Below are 19,369 nucleotides of genomic sequence, written 5' to 3'. Positions count from 1 at the left end.
GTCATTTTAATGGAATACTTTTATTCTTCTTTTGAGTGAAAAGAATAATGAACATACTCATGTGACGAGAGAGAGAGAGAGAGAGAGAGAGAGAGAGAGAGAGAGAGAGAGAGAGAATGATAGAGAGAATTGGGGGAGAAAGAGATGCCTAGAGAGAGTGACATATAGAGATGCTAGTAAGAGCATAAAGAAAGAGAGGCAGATGTTGCACACATGTAGCCAAAAAAGGTCTCCTCATTATTTTAAAATAACTCGCCATTTTTTGAAAACTACTCCCCAAAAAAATCCCTCACATGTTAGAACAAGGGAAGAGGGCATTGTGTGCGACTAGTCATGTAAACACCTTGTTTTTTTGTGCCACGGCAAATGTGTGAGAGAGAGAGAGATAGAGAGAGAGAGTTCAAGAAAGAGCTAGAGAGAGAGAGAGTGTGTGTGAGAGAGAGAGAGAGAGAGAGAGAGTGAGAGAGTGAAAGAGGGTGAGAGAGAGAGAGAGAGAGAGAGAGAGAGATTATTATTTTAGGTATTTTGTTTTTTAAAGGGAAAAAGGTAAAAATGAGTCTTTTTTGAAGGAAGAGAGAGAAAACGAGGGGAAGAGAGAGAATATAGAATTAGTTTGTGCGCGTTGTTGTTTCAAATGTTTTTAATTAAAAAAACCCTACCCTTAATAATCTACCTTGCGCACCGTTGGGGTGGTGAGACGTTGGCGAAAGAAAGGAGAGCCGTTGGCGAAGTTCAAATTCCCGATTCCCAAGCGGAAGGCAGCACGCGGCGTTCGACTTTCCTCTTGTTGGTTGTAGCTTGGGATGCATCATCCTCCATAGCCATCTCCGTTGCAACTGACGAAAGGTAAGAGTCTCTCTCTCAGCGATCGCCTCTGCAGACTCTCTATGCGTCTAAGTTTATCCCAGGATGCAAGAAGGAGCTTTGCTTGAGCAGACACCAAGTCATGGCGCCAGTCCACCCAAACTAATCACCGCCAGGTTATCTCAACTCTCTCGTATTCCTTTTAACGCCAAGCTCACTTAGATCAACACTCGTTCACTCATTGCTTGCTTGTTTGCTTGCAGTTACCAGGAGCAACCCAGCGCCAAAACCATGGCCAAGGGACCAAAACCCAACCTTCTCTCGAAGACAGATGCCACCGCTAGTTCGGAGAATCGCAATCCAAATGTTAGTAGTGGCTCACACAAGCGTAAGATGCACAATCGCCCCAAGCCCAGCTCAGCAGCAGCTAACGCCACAGACACGTTTTCACCGCCCTTTGAGAACGATGACCCATCCAAGCATACTACAGACCAAGCGTGCGATTTCAATCTGGTCTCGCCTCCCCGAAAGCATATGTGCAGCTCAAGAAGATGCGCTTCCAAGAGCCCCGATTACTCAGTGCCCGTGACTGTGCAGCCAAGAAAGTTCTTGAGCTCGAAGGGGCGTACCTTGCCGGTACAAGAGGCCGGGGTGTGCAACTGCTGTCTTCGAAAAGGGAATGGGGGAGGCAGTGCTGCGGGCGACCAGAGCAGCACGAAACGTTCCAGCAGATGCTCTGAGCCGCGATGGAACTCTGATGACAATGCGTCTACGGCAGGGAGCGATTCCGGTGTCAAAAAAAACGAAAAACAAACGGCGTTCTCGCTACCTTCAGAGGCAGATCGTGCGGAGGAGGAGCTTCCCTCTCCTTCTGCCGAGAACTTTGTACCCGGCAACGCTCCGCAGGTACAGGCTTTCCTTCCAGCGGCTGAAACTGCTCATCTAAGTGGTCGGACTGACGTTCCCATACCTTGGAACCGCTCAAGCGATTTGTCGGAGTTCCAGACACCCTACAGGCAAGAGATTTCAGAATGCAATCAAATGGAAACGGCCAATAATGGCAGGTTCTCGGAAGAGTCGGCCTCTCCGGTGGACAGCTTGATTGAATCCTTTGATCGAAATAGCCCCATGGATGGTTGTTCCAACTCTGAAATCGAGCACGGAATAAGTTTTCTGGATAAGAATGGATTGCAACCGTCTTGCTTGCCCCATGGCGAGTGCAAGAGCTACGGGGCAGAATGCCTGCTTTCAGAACCGGAAGAAAGCTTTCCGGCAGTTGACACCGTCGATCAACGGGACGGAAGCCTCAGGCTGATGGGGGAGAAAGAGGCATCCCCAACGGCTGCTGCAGTTGCATCTCCCACCCCTGAGGAAACAGGCAACTGGAGGCTTAACGCCGTGCTGGAAGCGTTCGAGAACCTGTCTCCGACAAGGGAAGGTCGGGTGAAGACACTGGTAAGAGCGTTCGAGAGCCTTATGTCCTCCTCAGAAAACAAAGACGAGCAGCAGCAGCGTAAACCGCGAGGCTTTCCCCTCCAGTTCACCTATCTGAGCTCAACTGTCAACTCGAAGCAAGGGGAGAAATCTAAGGAAGATGACCTTTTTCCTGAAGAAGTAGGAGGAGGAGAAGAAGCAGATGAAGATGTGGAAGAAGCAGAGGGAGAGGCAGAGGGGAAGCAGCCGCAAGAGCACGAAGAAGCAGGGGATGAAGCCGGTCAGTCAGGGGAGGAGAGCGGGGAGTACTCCTACAAAGCCGAGTCTGCAAAAGGGTTTCAAGATGAAGGAACCCGCAGCGATCGGCATTTGACTGCATCCGCTGCTGCTGCACGGTTTGCTTCGAACAAATTTGACCCTCTTTTTAAGCAACAAATTTGCCTCTAACATCTTATCACCGCTAACATCTCGCATGTTTTTTTGCCTGCATCGCTTCGTTGCAGGACAAAACCAAGCAACAGATCAAATCGCAAAGCTCAGGTCAGTCCCAGCTTCCTACCTCTCTCTAGGTTTGGGGTGAAGTCTTCCTGTTTTGAATGGATTCGAACTTCTTTGTGGGTGCATTTTTCAGGACTCCAATCCTTCGATCGTTCCCACTAGACGGCTGTTGCAGAAACCTCAGACGCAACCTGCCCAGCTCAAACCCCCTTTTTCAAAGCCACAGCCTTTTAAGCTGCGCACTGAGGTATGAAGTGATGCATACGGGCTCATCAGGGCCTTTCTTTAACACCGTTTGCTTCGTGTGTTCTTGATAAAAGGGTTCAATGTCCATCGCCTTGTGCAGGAAAGGGGCCATATGAAAGAGCAGGAGCTTTTGACCCGATTGAGAAGAATGTTGGAGGAGGAAGAAAGGCTTCGAATTCCTCTGGCACAAGGGCTTCCCTGGACTACAGATGAACCAGAAGTGGGAAGCTTTCTGTCTTCAATTAGCTGCTGGCTTTAATTAAGAAGGTAGTGCTGATTTCCAAATCGGACTATATGTGCAGGTTCCTTACAAGCCGCCGGTGAAGGAGAATACAAAGGCACTCGATATTAATCTGAATTCTGAATTAAGAGCCATGGAACGAGCAGAATTTGATCAGATTGTAAGTTAGAAATCCAGACTTCTTACCTGCACACAACTGAAACACCTCTGTCCTCACTTGACCTGCTTCCCTGTGTACTTGAAGAGATGCAGCTTCATGACAATTTCTTTGTCTTTGAACTTATGGGCAGATTTCCGAAAAACTCCTATATCTGGAACAACGAAGACTGGAAGAAGAAAGGCTTCGCAATGTAATGGTTCCAACCGACTCTTGATACACATTTGTGCTTAAATTCAGACTATTCAAATCGAATTCAATACTAAACAAGAAGGGTAAAGAAACCTTCAAAAGGGCTTGATTTTGAACCTTAAACAAAACGCATTCAAGGCCCAAGGGTTGTAGTATATATATCGCCAAAGCAACTTGTCAGGCCTAAAATTCTAGCAGTTCCAAAAACATTCAACACTGTTAAAAGAGAATATATTGAACTACCAATTCAAGGAGTCTTGATAATTCAGACTATTCAAATCGAATTCAATACTAAACAAGAAGGGTAAAGAAACCTTCAAAAGGGCTTGATTTTGAACCTTAAACAAAACGCATTCAAGGCCCAAGGGTTGTAGTATATATATCGCCAAAGCAACTTGTCAGGCCTAAAATTCTAGCAGTTCCAAAAACATTCAACACTGTTAAAAGAGAATATATTGAACTACCAATTCAAGGAGTCTTGATTTTAAGTATTAAGCAATAAATAAGCATTCTACACACCTCCAAAGAAAAATCAGAGATGTGAGGTGATGAATCATGATCAGATTTGCGTGCTTATGCCTTTAAATTTTAACATGTCAATTCCAATAATGATCTTACAGATCGTGATCAGAAGATTTGCATGCTTATCCTTTGAAGTTCTAACATGTTTGTTCCAATAATGATCTTACAGATCGCTGAGGAGGAGGAAGTCAAGAAAATGAGGCATGAAATGGTTCCCAAGGCACAGTTAATGCCGTACTTTGATCGACCTTTTCGCCCAAGGAGGTTGGTCTCTCCAGAGATTCCCGTGCGTGCGTGCGTGCGTGTCTCGTGTGTGCGCGTGTAAACATAAAAATTATGATCTTTCAGGTCCTCAAAGCGTCCTACGATTCCAAAAGAGCCACAGTTTCATCATAATAAGCAACCGAAGCGACCAAAATGCGTGACCAACTCCGAGGTTGTTTTGCTGCACTCAGCAACTGCTCTGTAACTACATCCCCGTTCCTCTCCCACCTTTCCAGTGTCTTGACAATACATTTTTGTCAGTAGCTTTTTACCTACTTTGGAACGAGAGTTCTCTTGTGAAGCCAGGTTAATCCAATAACAGTGCCATTTTGTTGAGAATCCTTGCTGACATTCGCTAATTACAAGCGCGTTATCGAGGGAACCTGTTGTATTCGGAGGTGGATTCTTATTTATTTATTATATTCTTGTTCTTCAACCAACATGACCGTGATTCGACTGCAGTTTGGATTGGAGTCTGGACATTGTTTTTAAATAGAGTCTATAGCCTTGCATAGGTTATAAGGAAGTACAGTCATGGACAAGGGCCCAAAGGGGGCTGAGCTCATTGTACAAGCAGGTGACTGCCATGTGCCAGTCCTTGCATCGTTAGTTATGAGGGCGAAATGAATTAGGGGGGTCCCCTTCCCATATGCACTGAGGGTGCAGGTGCCAGGTGCCCTTGCCATATGCAGTGAGATGCCTAGTTTGCAGTGAGAGTTGTCCTTGCCTAATGCAGTTTTTAAGATATTGGTTTGTGTTGGTTATGTTGTTAAGGGTTAAGAGAGTAATAAGTTCTTTTTGTTTAGGGACGGTTGATGTCGGTTAGGAATCTTTATTTTTCATCAGCATGCTCTGAGTCCTTTAAATTTTTTATAAGTCTGTTAATAAATGAGGGTGGAATACTTTTAAATTTTCTCATGCGTCTGTTATGAGCATGAGCAATGCTAGAGAAAAACCACCCTTTAATGTATTTTACACCGATTAAAATAAATAAAAAAATCAATTGTGCAACCATGAGTTAGTGTAAGATATTGCTTGAGAGTTCCAAGGTCATGGGTTCAAGCCCTCACTGTTATGTGTTGTGTTGGACTTTCTAATTACATCCAATTTAAAAAAAACAATCAAATTTATTCTTGTCTTTACAAAAAATGATAACAGATTTGTAGTTATAAAAAACCAGTCAATAATGAGATTTTGAATAAAGGAAACCGTTGTACCCCAACTCGTCTTTTTTTTCACTGGCTGGGAAAAAAGTTTTTCTCTAGCACTAGTGATGAGCACCGAATTCAGCTCTTTAGGGTTAATGGTCTGGTGTTCTTATCTAGTATGCAAACTCTATTTATCATATGATATATATCAAAATGAAGAGTGAAAGATAGGAGTATGACAGCTGTGAGCTGAGCTTTCTAGTCCAACTAAAGGAAGAAGTTAGGTTTGTGAGCTGAGCTTTCTAGTCCAACTAAAGGAAGAAGTTAGGGTTGCTCAGCAAAATCAGTGGGCATTTACCTCCAGTTAGTCATAAATGCTACAAGGCCTTCAGACAGCTGTGTCATTACACTCCAAATTTACTCAATGACCAGTTGGAAAAGCTAGCTATCTCCGAAACTCCCGTATTTTCCACAATTTTCATCAATTTAAGGAGCTTTCTGATCCTCTGATCCTCTGCGATTTTTCCGCTGAGCTCATGTAAAACATTATGGGGCTACTAACAATCACTAGCACCATCAATCACGTCAGCTTCACTGATGCTGCAAACACGACGTGGAACGGGCTCTAATCACTCTTTGCTCGCGTGCCCTTGTGGATTTTAAAAGGGGGAATGAAAACAACAAAGAGGAATTTCTTAATAAAACCGGCTTGAAACCGCCTGCAATAAGTTCTTTCTAAATCTGGAATCCGAGTGGGGCAGCAGCCCTGAATCAGAGAACAGCCAACTGCACCATTGACCGTGTCTCAACTAGATGCTTGTCGAGGTTGAGCACTCCACAGTGCATACAAGCCACTATGCCCCCGGATCACTTACAAATTTAGTTAGCTAGAAGTGGCTGCCCACAAATCTTGCGCTCTGAGCGAAGGCAAAGAAATGGGAAGGCCGCCGGTGTGCTATATTTTGGCGTCCATGTGACGGATTAAATCAAAAGCAGAGGGTGCTAAAAATCCTACCTGTTGCACCCCCAACAGCTGTAAAAGTACTTAAAAGCTCGCCACACATTTACACGCGAGCGAGGCAGTGCTTAAAAAAATGGAAGCTCGCAAGCTCCTAATAGGAAAAGCTCACTATACACATGCTTAACTGATGCATAGCTCATTTGGCGATTGAGGGTTCAATGCAATGTTTTCTTAAGACAATTACACTAATTATGTACATATTTTACCATGCATGCTATTGCTAATTAATGCGACCAGAGTAATTAGGTTAATGCGACAATATCATAGCCTAGAATATTGTCATTTATTTATTTCATTTTTTAATGTATATACAACGTGCATAGGCTAGAATGTTATACCCCCTAGATTTGCTTTAGAAAAATTAGTACCTACACCATTATCTTTTACACTTCACATTATGCATAGTAATGCATGCTCTTCTTTTCTACCACTTGCATGCCTTCTAGTTAGATTTCTGCTTTGCATGTATACTGGTCTTTAGCTTATATATGGGGTGGATATAGTCTTTGCATTCCTGCATATAAACACGGTGCCATTTTCAGATGGAGCCTTTGATGGCACTCAAATTCATCAGGTTATTAACTCCGTGCAATGATGTCGTGTGTGATTGGAATGAGCTTTCAACTCACTTCGTCATCCCTAGGTGGGATGTGATTGGAACCCTCATCTATACTCATCGGAAACCTGCTCTTTGAAGAGCACTACCCATAATCATTCAGCTCACCATCGTAAGCAAAATAGAGTCCAAGCTACCTGGAGGGCTGCACAATCTGGTGCAGAAGACATTTTCTCAGTTCCCCCATGTCATTGGCACAATCAAACATTTGGGCCGCATACATCTTTGACACGAGAACATAACCATAAGCATTTTTCAATCATTTTGTAGTTGCCACTTTAGGCGTATCCTGCAACCAATGCACCCAAGGCACAACATTCTTGAACGGCAGTATCCACATCTAGCATACATATTAACATTTGACCATATAAAAAACAACCATAGTCTCGATCATTTGATCATGTATCAACCCACCCTAAATCAAAACTCCTATGCTTTCACATTTGACATATATGTGGACCAGGGCGCACTTGCTCAAGAATACAAATTTGTTGGGTAAGATTCCATCTTGCTGGATTTTGAAGTAAAGATAAGGCCCGACATTAAAAAGACTACCCTCCAATAATTGCACCCAACGAAACCACATCCCTCTGGCATTTACCATGTATTGTCCTGGCAGTACGGAAACTTTTATGATTCTATATGCTGCTGTATCGAGTTCATTCTCACAGGGTTTTCTCCATGTCTTCCATGCAAGCTTAAATCTGCAACTGCTTAACAGAGAATGGAGTTTATAGCCTGGACAACACAACAACCAACGAGATCATAGGAAGATCGAGGTGACTGACCAACCATGAGTTAACCTACCAGCAGGAAAAAATCAGTCATCACCAACCAACCAACATTCACAAAGCTCACTATAGTTACAGGTTGTGCAAACCTAGAGCTACAATACTATTAAACCCACTTACAGTACTTCAAGATAGCTTGGTAAACGTAACAATTTCTGTTGTATCATCCATTGTGTCTAACATCCTTTGGAAATAAGGCAATACAAGCATCATCTCATGCATAACTAGTTTACCATGTAAGGGGACGTGCATATACATGTAAGATGACATGTAAACATGACTAGTTTACCATGTGTATACACGAATTAATCTTTGCTATTCTCACTCTCAGCTGCATCATCGTACTTGCCAAACATTAGCTCTTACATTCCTCCTTTGTCTTTCATTAAACATTATCCTTGCAATGTTACTCGCCTGCATGAGCCTCCACCATGTTGAGAATTGTTGGTGCATAATCTGAGCTATATGCCCTCTCCACGACTTGTTGGGGCTCGTTCTGCAACAAAGCAGATACCTCATCCATTGGCACTTGCAGAACTTTCATTAAAAATTATCCGTGAAATGTTATCTTGCCTACGTGAGCCTCCGCCATGTTGAGAATTTGTTGGTGCATAATCTGATGCCCTCTCCACAACTCGTTCAGGCTCGTTATGCAACAAAGCAGATATACCTCATCCATTGGCACTTGCAAAGCATTCTAAATTTCCTGTTACTGCAAACTTTGGCCTTTTCCAATTCTACTTGTGCTTCATACACAACCAAACAAGTTCTGATCACCATCTTCGACACATTCTATAGAGGCATGTCACACCTTTTCAATAGAATTCTAAATAATCGTGATTTGAGCATGCCAAATGCTCTCTCCACAAGAATTCTTGAGCTAGCCTGCATAAAGTTCCACCTTTTTTTCATTCCCTGGTAAAGCATCTTTGCTGCCTTTGGAAGGTGGAAGCATCCAAAAACGGGGGGTGTATATGCGCAATCACCCAAATACACAATACTCCCTCAATGAGTTAGCCTCATGTCGCTACCCAATGTCACTGCTACGTTGGAATACATTGGCAATAATGCCCTGGATACATGCCCAACCAATGTTGGAGTCCCAAACCAAGCAGTTCACGAAAACCATCATTTGGAACACTAAGGAACGAAAACCCTTCATGTTGAAATAGTATTCATGAAGCACATGCGGGGCTATAATAGGTACATGACTTCCGTCTACACCGCCAACAACATAGGGAATCCCATGTATAGCCTCAAAATCCTCTCTACCACTATTGTCTGTGCAAATGATGTAGAAATCCCGTAGCTAACTGCCACAATCTACACGAGAGCCTGCAAGAGAGATCTAGTGGCTAGATGATACAAAAATACGAAAATTGAGATGAAGATAAACTGTTTAATGCCATGATGGATTTAAATGATCTAAAAATTACCTGAAAATTTCACTCTTTCTGAAAACTTTTTAAGACATCCATAAGACCCGTCACAGCATCTCAAGCTTCTGTGTAAGAGTTCCCAGCATCACAAGCTTCTGGGCTTCCATCCTTACCATCTATGCCATGAAAAATTTTGTTTAGTTTCCATCAAATTAGTTGTGCTTGTTGCCATTTCTGTAAGACGTTCCTATTCTTGTGAGCACATTGGATAGGAGCATCAATTTAACTATGCTTGCCATTTCCAAAAGGGAGTCTTTGATGTTCCTATTTTTACGAGCACATTGGATAGGTGCATACTTCTTCTGATGGATCAGATTCTGCTGCATCATTCATGCTCAGAACCCTACTACCTCCTCTTGCCTTCCCTCCTATTACTGAAGCATGGCCATAGCTCACGACATTTGCACGACCATGTATATACTCATCGACAATGTCAAACCATTGGCATGTCACCTTCCAATCATTTCTTGAAATGGAATTTTGTGCCCTGTCCTTATAATCTCCATACGCACGGCCCCCTCAACCTGCGATAGCTTTCACCAAGTTGTGTTGCAACCTTTGATCAACTTGCTTTGGAGTTTTTCCAAATTCATCATTCATGGCAGCATGAATGTGAATGACCTATGCCACCCATGCCTCCTTCCAAACCTCTCACTTCTCGTCCCTAACGGTCTGGCCCTCCATATTAGTGCTCTTTGTTTCCACCCGCTTCTTTCTCTTGCCATTTCCCTTATTCTCTTGCCTCCTTTTCTTCCAAGTCACCATGATTTCTTACAAGTCTTTGCTTGATAGGCGAATTTTGAGACTTGCGTGGAATCTGGTTACTATCTTCATACGCAAATCCCACATGTTGTTTTCTTGGTATAGGAAAATGTGGAGGCTGCAAGACTTGGAGTGGTTACTGTGTTTGGAGTTTGATATGACCTAAATGCAAAGGGAAAGCCTGTGAAAGTAGTGAGTTGGATTGGTGCAGAGATGGAGAATAAAGGTCCCCAACCTTAGGACAATGAGCAGCCAACATTAAACATTGAATTGGCTGGGGTTTGGGACTGCTGCATGCTGCAGGCTGAGAATGGAGAATAAAACCTGGGAGTTCCTTGTCATGAGGGTTTTGGGAGTCTAAATGAGAAAAGTAGAAGGTTGATCCCCTTTTTTGGGAGTCTAAATGAAGAAAAGTAGAAGGTTCATCCATTATCCAAGCTCAAAGACAATGACTCCCTGAAGTACCCTGCTGTAATGCCCTTTATTCCACCCTGGCAATCTACACCAAACATTATCAAGGCTACAAATGGAAGTGATACATTGATTCAACTTATGTAAAACCAGGCATCATTCTCCATGCCTGAAAATAAATAAATGCATAAATCAAAGCCGGTTCTTTGGAAAAATTAAATGCATCACTTATCCACTAAAACAATAAAAAAAGGAACTAAACAAACGTTCACAGCACACACAAGCCATCAAATAGAAGCAACAAAGCAAGGCAAAACATCATGAATTTCTATGCATATATGAGTATTAGGTGGCACTCTTAGTTAGCGCTTTGTACATCGTACCCACTCACACATGCAAGCAAGCAACTCAACAAAATTCCATAGCTAATGACAAATCCTAGGCTGGTGACATCCCTCAAAAGTCCCTCTTTATTGAGCAATAATCAGCTGCCTCTGTAGTTTTGGTCATCTTGTAAGATCAGGAGATCTCTAGTGAATGCTCAACGAGGCAGGTTGTACACATTTTTTTTCTCTCTTTAAATAGCCTGAGATCTACTTCCATGTGTTCCCAACCTGGCACTCTTATGGACCAAACGCTACTAGAGTCCAATTCTAAAGGCTCACCAAACTTGCTTTCCTTTAATTGCATAGTTACTAGTCTTTGGAAAGCTTGATTGTTTCCAACCTAGCACTCTCATAGACCTAAGGCTTCCAGACTCCAATGCTTGGCGAATACCCCTTCGTAGGAGGGCACCTTATGTAAAATCCATGAGCATATCCTTCCTTGTTGCAATCATGGCCTTTGCTGCTTTATCAATTTATCAACAGGGCTCACAATTGCATGAGACAGTCTTCTAAACCCTAATGCTGGTGTTCCCTAATTGGAGATTACACATTCATGATTAGGTCAAATGGCCACACTAAAAGTCCCACAAATGTATGTAGTTCTCATGCAGTACAATTTTCCCATTAAAAATTTCTTCATTCAGATGCTTCCTACCCTAATTTAGAGTGAGGTCCAAGAAATTTATGCCACCCAATAGAGAAAAGCAATTTTTAAAAATATAAATATACATAATTAAATTACATACATACATACATACATATATATATATATATAGAGAGAGAGAGAGAGTGTGTGTCTTGCAGATTGTGATGGAAAATGGGGTGGCCACCAATTATTTCCCCTCTGCAATTCCTTCAGCAGCCTCGACGCCTTGCCTTCGGCACACCTTCTCTAAACCTGTCAATAAAAGGAAGCAAAAGAACTAGTTTGTAATAATATGCAGAAGCATTGTGTCATCCTAGTAAGAAGAGCATCTAGAAAAAGAAGAAAAGCGGATATGAAAAATGCACAGACGACCTGTTTTGCGACTCGTTCAAATGGAGAGGCCTACGCTGTTGTGCGCTCGGGCATGATGATACTTGCATTCCTTATGTATAGAGGAAAGTGGAAAACCTCCATGTCATAGAAATACATATTTTATAAATTCTTAAAAGTTGTATTACTAAATATATATATTGATATTAACAAAAGCTAAAAGTCCCTTTTCTCCTGATGACACCTCCCTTAATTACATCAAGTAGAAACTTTGAAGCCAACAGACCACATCAAGATTCTGAAAGCTTCACTGTTGAGTAATCTGCAGATAAAGTCCCACCTTTCATCCTCCTAGACAAAGGAAGATTGCCCCCATGAAATGTGATACCCCAGATATATGAGCAACAATCACAGCCCTTCGGAAATTGCTTCTCCAACAAAACCTCCCCTCTTGTCTAGATTTTAACCTCTAGCCTTGTCCCCAAGGCGTTCTTAATGAATGCCACAAGACTGGCTCCTTCTCTTTCAAGTACCACCTCTTTGCTTTGGGCCCAAATTTTGGCTGCTTTGCTTTCACGTCAAAACCTGAGTATCCATGTTGCATGATGACAACTGTTAGGGTGACCTGGTATGTACAAGAGTCTCCTAAACTGTAGAGCAGATCATCTAATGCCAACTTGAAGGGCCTAAATTAACTATACCACAGCATCGTCATTCAATTTATTAACATAATATTCTGACCAGCACATATATACACATTTATGCTTCAATTCTAACACATCTACCCCAATTCTAGTCTCTTTCTGAAAAATTATACTATTTCTAGAATTCCATATCTCCCACAAATAGCAAAATCTGATTATGTTAAAGACCAAGTCAACAACCCTATCAGCCTAACAATCTACCAAGGACCCAATCCCCCCAATACCCTTGCACCCCTATGTTGCTTGAGACCCATTTCCCAATTTTGTCCCAAGCCCCTCTAATAGCTGGATACTCCCAAAAGGGATTTCTCCCATCTTCCAGAGCAGTTATGTGCCTAGAATAGCATCCAGAAGTGAAGTTCCTCTATAATAGCTCAAGGCCAATAGGAAGGGCCCACATGCACACTCTCCACCCACATGCACACTCTCCACAAGAATACCTGAGAATATCTACTTCCCAGATTATCTTCCACCTCTTCCTCCAAATACTAGAGTTCCATCTTACCCTCCAGATTTTGTGCGGTATTCTACATTCACGTCACTCCTTCTTAATTCTATATATAAGGTCCTAGTTGTCCCTTTATCCAATTTGACTCCATTAAACCAAACCCAGTTATTTATCCAGCAGGTCTCATCAAATGCTATAGAGATCCATTCTCTTTGCACTTCTACCAACACCTCTCTTTCTCTTGGAAGTAGTCTAAACTCTTCTTCCATCTGATCCAATTCTTTCCATCCCCAATCCCAAACAGTCAGCCAATCTTCTCAGACCGAGCTATTGTTCAACTTCTTAGCTAAACTGATGTCCTGAAGGGCCAAAGAGGCAGTCAACTTATGAGTCCACCATAACCCTAGGCTAAACAATGAATTTCCCGTGACTCTAGAGCAGCCATCCCAAAACACCAACCCTAACACTTCCTTCCATTTGCCACATAGGAACCTACAAAAAGGAGAGCTTGTAATTCTCAGGGGAGCATAAGAAAGCAACTTATCTTTCCAACCTAACTTGAGGCATCTGCCTTTTATTACAAGGCACTAGTTCCCTTACGAGCTTGGCCCATATCTCCTTTTGGTGTAAACTCTTGGGAAGGTACACAGCTATCCTAGAAGAGCATGAGTGGGTAGATGTAGGATGCTAATGCCTCCTTCACTCTTGGGCATACTCAGCTTATCCTAGGCGAGCCAGGCTGCCACTTTCCTACTGTTCCTGCCATTTCTCCACATAAAGTTTCTTGCAGGCCCCATAATCTTGTTCCAATGACATTTGCCAAAATCCAAAACTGGGCATAAAAAACATGATGTAGGCATTTAAAACAACATTACAGACAGTCACCTTGTTATGAAAGGGCATTTCCAACAACCTAACCATTAGCAACAATGAGTTTACAAGGCCCCATAGGCAACAAACACATCATTTGCGGCATCATTGGCAATAAACAAATCATCTTCGGTATCATCGGCAAAATATCTAAGAACAACAACCTTCCCTCAAAGTAATTTTTTCATTTTCTCATGTATACATCATTAATCTTTCGTTTCTTTGGGTTTTACGTCAAGAACCCCATTGTGCGATAGGAGGGGCCACAAGGGCCCCGAGTGTGTCCTCATCGCACGGTGGGGTTCCCATATTGCAGTTTACTTAAATTTCCAAACCGCTGAAGGTACCCACATTGCAATTTACTTATATTTGTTTCTCAAATGGCAAGGATAAAAAAGACAAAAAGAAAAGTGGGGGCAGGAATAGGTCTTACTGCTAAGGCAACACTATAAAGGAAGAGCATGTAGCCACATAGGGAAAATCAATAGGTCTTCTACTAAAGAAGCATGGAAGGGCCATATGGTTTTCACAAAAAAGTGTCAGTTCTTAGACATATCATAGAAGCACAAAAGGCACTTATGAATGTTATCCCCAATCTTTCTTTCCAGAGATTATGCAGGAGCATATGTGGAAAACATCAGACCTCACAAGCTTTTAGGTGGTAGAAAGAAGTCCTTGATTGTTTATAAGAGGAGGCTTCATAATATTTTAGGTGGTCACTGTATCGTTGCATTTGCCTTTGGTAGAATGTGTTGAAAAGCTCTCATAGTGCATTTGTTTTTGTTTTTTTGCCACCATGTCGAGTTGTACAAAAATAGTTGATATGTGCGGCATAGTGTGATTTTTCTATGCCTTAAGTATTCCATGTAGCAAGAGCTCGGGGGGTTCACCTTTAAAAAATGTTGCATATCACGTGCGTTCAAGAGGTAATAAAAAAACCCCTCTACTTACATGTCACAGGCTAATAAAATGACCCCTCTTTCTTAAGAAACTTACAACTTTTTTTCAAAATTGGATAAAAAAGCCCCTCCTGTATATGTAAACCTGTAACTTTTTGGAATTTAAATACCCCTCTTAGATGAACTGACGTGCTATACTTACATACTTTTAGGTGAACCCCCCGGGAGCAAGAGGCCCTTGGTTCCTCACAAAGTATGGGCCATGTGCAAACAAAATATGCCTCACATGTAAAAAAACATATTAATAATCATTTTATATCATATTAATTAGTCAATGTACGAATTACGTGAAACAAAAACTATGGCCGGCCCATGGATTAGCGGTTTGGGGTCTATGGGACACAGACCAGGCCACTGACAGAGATACACATGGCAGTATGGAACTGTAATGGTTCACTATGGGTGCAGCCTGGATGATTGGAGCACGTTATGGTGAGGAGAGACATCATACTTTTGACAAAGACACATCAGAGCCCAGAGAGGGCTACCTCAAGTATGGGGATTCTAGTGGGAGTCAGCATACAGGAGGACCACACGCGAGGGTACCTCAAGAGGGTTGGGGGGAGTAGCAGTTCTATTCAGACGGGAGCTACAGTCCTTGATTGTTTATAAGAGGAGGCTTCATAATATTTTTTGATTGAGTTTCTACAAAAGACAGTTATATATTGGTCGAGTTTCTGCACTGCATAAGCTCACATGGTTCCGCTTATGTATAAAGATATTCTCTCTCTAAGGAGAGTGTGAAATAGATTTGATAAATCAATTGAGCACTGCCATGGATAGATGAAAAAGCATATGAAATACTAAATATCCCTCCATGCAAGAAACCATTTGATGCCGGGATAAAGATTGAAGAAGTAACTCATGATATAAAAACGAGGAAGGCAGCTGATTTTAAATTTGAAGACTCTCAAAGACTTGCAAAGCAAATTGCTTAAGAAACATAATAGACAGTCACATTAGATGCAAACATAATAGACAGTCACATTAGATGCAAACAATGAGAACAATTACTCTCGAGCATGTTGCAAGGGTTCAATGTGCAAATCCTTTCTATCTATGGAGAAGGAATTTTGATTGCCCCACAACTAAAGACATGGTAATTCTAAGAGACAAGAGAAGGGAGATCAATGATGCAATCATTCTTCTCTCTTTAAGGTATGCATTAAGTCCTTCATGATAGTTTAGAATAGTATCAAAAATGAATTCTTTATGAAACTAACTTTATATTTCTTTTAAAGTCTCTTGATGGTGGTAGTTGGGGATGCGTGGTGAGGTGTGATCACTCTTAAATAGGTCTATCTTACATCTTTTCTTTACAATGAGAGAGAGAAAGATATAACTACATGTTGAAGAAGCTCACCTTTTAAGAAGGAGCCCTGTATTTTTTCTCTCATTTTAACAGTTTAAATAACATGAGATGAGAAAATTCAAATTTGAGAAAGGGGCTCATCTTTCTTCCTTGGCTCTCCCTCCTCTCCTTTGGCCATGTGGAAGGGGAGATGGCTAGAGAGAGTGACACGTGGTAGGGGGAGAAACTTGTGCTTATTAATAGAATAGATTAGCCTTGGAAGAATCTTCTGGAAGAATCTTATGAGGGTTTCAAGGCTGAGCACTTGAACCTCACTAGACTCCTAAAGCCATACGACAAGGGCATGCTCTCCATCCCATTTATGACCTCCATTAAGGTTTGGTCTAGGATAGCCACTTCAAGCTAACAAAAGTGATAATTTATGTAGTCTAAGACCTCTATAATGAGTAAAGGTTCCCCCTTTTGGGCATAGTGGTCAACGTGGAACAGAGGCTTGAAAAACACTTGGGTATTATGTAATAGGTGTTGTGTAATTGAACCTTTCAGATTCAAACGATACCTTAATCTGAAAGGATACCTTCAATTTTTGAGTTAAGGTTTAAAAATTGGTGGTTTCTAAGAAGTTTTAGTAATACAACGTTTTTTAAAAGGTAACAATAATTATACCGCATCTCACCTTTGAGAGTGGAGAGTGGCATAGTGGGGGAGGTAAATCAGCACGTGGCTTTGCATGCTTTCGTACGTAACATAGGTGCCCGACTGTCCTCTTGCGCATGCAGGCCAATGAGCCTGAGGAACGGAGGATGCACGGGCTCAAGGAAGAGATGAGGGTGTTGGCGCGACTGGGGGTGACTGGGAGCTAGAGGATCCAGAGGAGATGAAGCACACTCGCAATGCTAAAGGTGGGGAGAGGGATGCAAAGAAGTTGCATCCGGACTATAGATTGCAACATGACTTAACACCTAGCCTCAGAGTTTGCAGGCGAGTATGTGTAAGGTATGTACAAGAGTCTCTTTAGAACTGGTTACGAGATAGATAGGCCTCTTCTCAATGTGCAGTGCCATAGTCTTTGGTCCTGGTAGACCATCAACAAAAACAAATTTAGGGAAGTGGTTGCAAGAGGACCTATTCCATGACAAGGTGGTGTCGTAGGTGTTTTATCTTAGTAAGGGCTTCTTTAATGTGTTGTTCACAAAAGGCCAAGACATATCTGATCTGTTTGCAAGGGCTCCATTGTTTATGGGACAAAGACTTATTCATGCTATGCCTTTCGACCCTCTGTTTGATGTAAACAAGAGTTTTCAAGAAGCCTACCTGGTCTGGGTTGAGATAGTTAGAGCCTAGGATCACCTTGGTTAAGGCCGGTGTTGGGAGAACTGGCTAGTGCTCTTGTCCCGACGGTATATATTCCAAAAGAGGAGGTTACCGGTCGTAAGACAAACAGCGTATGCATTACTTAGAATACCTTGAAAGAAACCCCGAGAACTTTGGAAGTGGATTTGGGCAAGTCAGGGAAGTTGGAGCTAATCCTAAAATTTGGCCCGTTCCTTGGGGCTTGCTTCACGTGCGATGGCTTTGGGCATATAGAACCAAACTGTGGTGGAGGGATACATGCAAAGCATGGAGGTGAGGAGAGGAAGGTTGGATAACCCAGTCGGGATAGTAAAGTAGGAAATAAGAAAAGCAATGAGAACTTGAGGAAGGAGGGCAAAGGGAAGGAAGTGCTAGAAGTTGAGGGAGGGGGATAGGTTGAAGGAGGCTGAACTAAAGTGACAGATAAAGCTAAGGGAAAGGCCAGTCTCATGCAAGTCAAGGAAGAAGCTAGAAGGGCACAAAACAAACCTGCAATTAGGGAAAATGGAGGTAGTAAGTCTCATGCAAGTCAAGGAAGAAGCCAGAAGGGCACAAAACAGACCTGCAATTAGGGAAAATGGAGGTAGTAAGTCTCAAAGTAATTTAAGCCTTTGATATACTTGAATCCTTTCAGTCGTTTGGGTAGGGTAGATAGTGAGACATACTCTGTAGAAAGATTCAACTGGCAGATAGAGATGGCTTGGAAGGATATATAGAAAGGAGCCGCAAAAGAGGGAGGGGATGAGGAGGTAGACATGGTCCCTGAAACCACCTTAATATGAGTAATAGGGAGGAAGTTACTTGGGATGTAAAGGGGATTAAATATAGGAAGAAGAATGCTACCTTTTGGGGATTAGTAAAAGAGTGGGGGATTTCTATTATGGCTATCCAAGAGCACAACCTTTTTGGACAAAAATCATTTAGGAGGGATAGATATAAGGATTGGGCTGTGCTGTATGGTGGGTTTGGGGGGGCTATAGTGGAGTGATGACCATCATTAAAAAAAATTTAAGTCCTTGTGTAGTAGCAAACCATCCTAATGGTAGGATCCTAGTGGTTGAGGTTCAGATTGGTGGTGACAGGTTAGTGGTGAATGTATATGGGGCTCACAACTATAAGGTGTGGAGTGGAATGTGGAAGTAAGAGGACTAAGATGGAAAGCTTGTAGGACTAAGATGGAAAGCTTGTAGCAACAAAAAAAAACCCTGATTAGATATTTCTTTAGGTTAGCAAAAGATAAAGGTGAAAAGATGCAGGGGAGAAGAGAGTTTGAGCTCTTGCAAAGCACACACACACTCACAAAACCCTAAAAGAGAACACACAAGGTGAGAGGCTAAAAATCTTCTTCTTCTTCACAAAACACTCAACACACCATATACAAAGATAAGAGTACACACAATATGACAAGGTACTCAATCAAATACATACTAGGGTTCTCTATAGTGTGAACCCAACTAAATGAGCTGGCGCTATAACTATGCCAGTCTCTAGAATGGCTGTCACACAGCCTGTCATCCAACTGGCTGCATATCACACATAATCTCACCAACCATGCCACTGGTGTAAGTGTGGGGCCTATCTCCCAGGCGGGTCATCAGTGTCCACTGCCTCACTAGATGAGCTTGATATCTCAACACTCCCCCTCGAGCTCAACTCCATCTTATGTACACCAAGAGAAGCCCTGAATCTGTGTACCCAATGCTTTGGTGAAGATGTCAGCGACTTGATCCTGTGTGCTGACATAAATAAGGTCAACGTCTCCTGCCAAAACCTTCTCTCTGACAAAATGGTAGTGGATCTCTATATGCTTCGTGC

At 42.3% G+C, this 19,369-nt stretch overlaps 1 protein-coding gene and 1 long non-coding RNA gene across 4 annotated transcripts; one reads left to right on the top strand and one right to left on the bottom strand.

Annotated features, from left to right (window-relative positions):
• The first annotated feature begins 760 nt into the window (after window positions 1-760).
• Window positions 761-4,798, top strand: LOC147638815 (uncharacterized). Its single transcript, XM_086784682.1, has 9 exons — window positions 761-980; window positions 1,068-2,633; window positions 2,742-2,778; window positions 2,870-2,983; window positions 3,083-3,202; window positions 3,285-3,383; window positions 3,514-3,573; window positions 4,264-4,358; window positions 4,443-4,798. Exons 1-9 carry the CDS (start codon window positions 910-912, stop codon window positions 4,561-4,563), a joined length of 2,283 nt encoding a protein of 760 aa, XP_086640808.1. The 5' UTR covers window positions 761-909; the 3' UTR covers window positions 4,564-4,798.
• A 2,662-nt stretch (window positions 4,799-7,460) lies between these two features.
• Window positions 7,461-12,057, bottom strand: LOC147638814 (uncharacterized). Of its 3 annotated transcripts, XR_015263773.1 has the most exons (3): window positions 11,951-12,057; window positions 9,371-11,830; window positions 7,461-9,269 (listed from the first exon to the last, which is right to left on the bottom strand). It is a non-coding gene; the product is annotated as an uncharacterized LOC147638814 (long non-coding RNA). The 3 variants fall into 3 exon arrangements; XR_015263771.1 differs by having other exon boundaries at window positions 7,461-11,830; XR_015263774.1 differs by having other exon boundaries at window positions 7,461-11,830; window positions 11,948-11,992.
• Between the last annotated feature and the right edge of the window lie 7,312 nt (window positions 12,058-19,369).

This window comes from Cibotium barometz, chromosome 4, assembly GCF_041138505.1.
Source record: "Cibotium barometz isolate CiBa-2024 chromosome 4, ASM4113850v1, whole genome shotgun sequence".
Classification (NCBI taxonomy): domain Eukaryota; kingdom Viridiplantae; phylum Streptophyta; class Polypodiopsida; order Cyatheales; family Cibotiaceae; genus Cibotium; species Cibotium barometz.
This window is presented reverse-complemented; position numbering and strand designations above follow the sequence as displayed.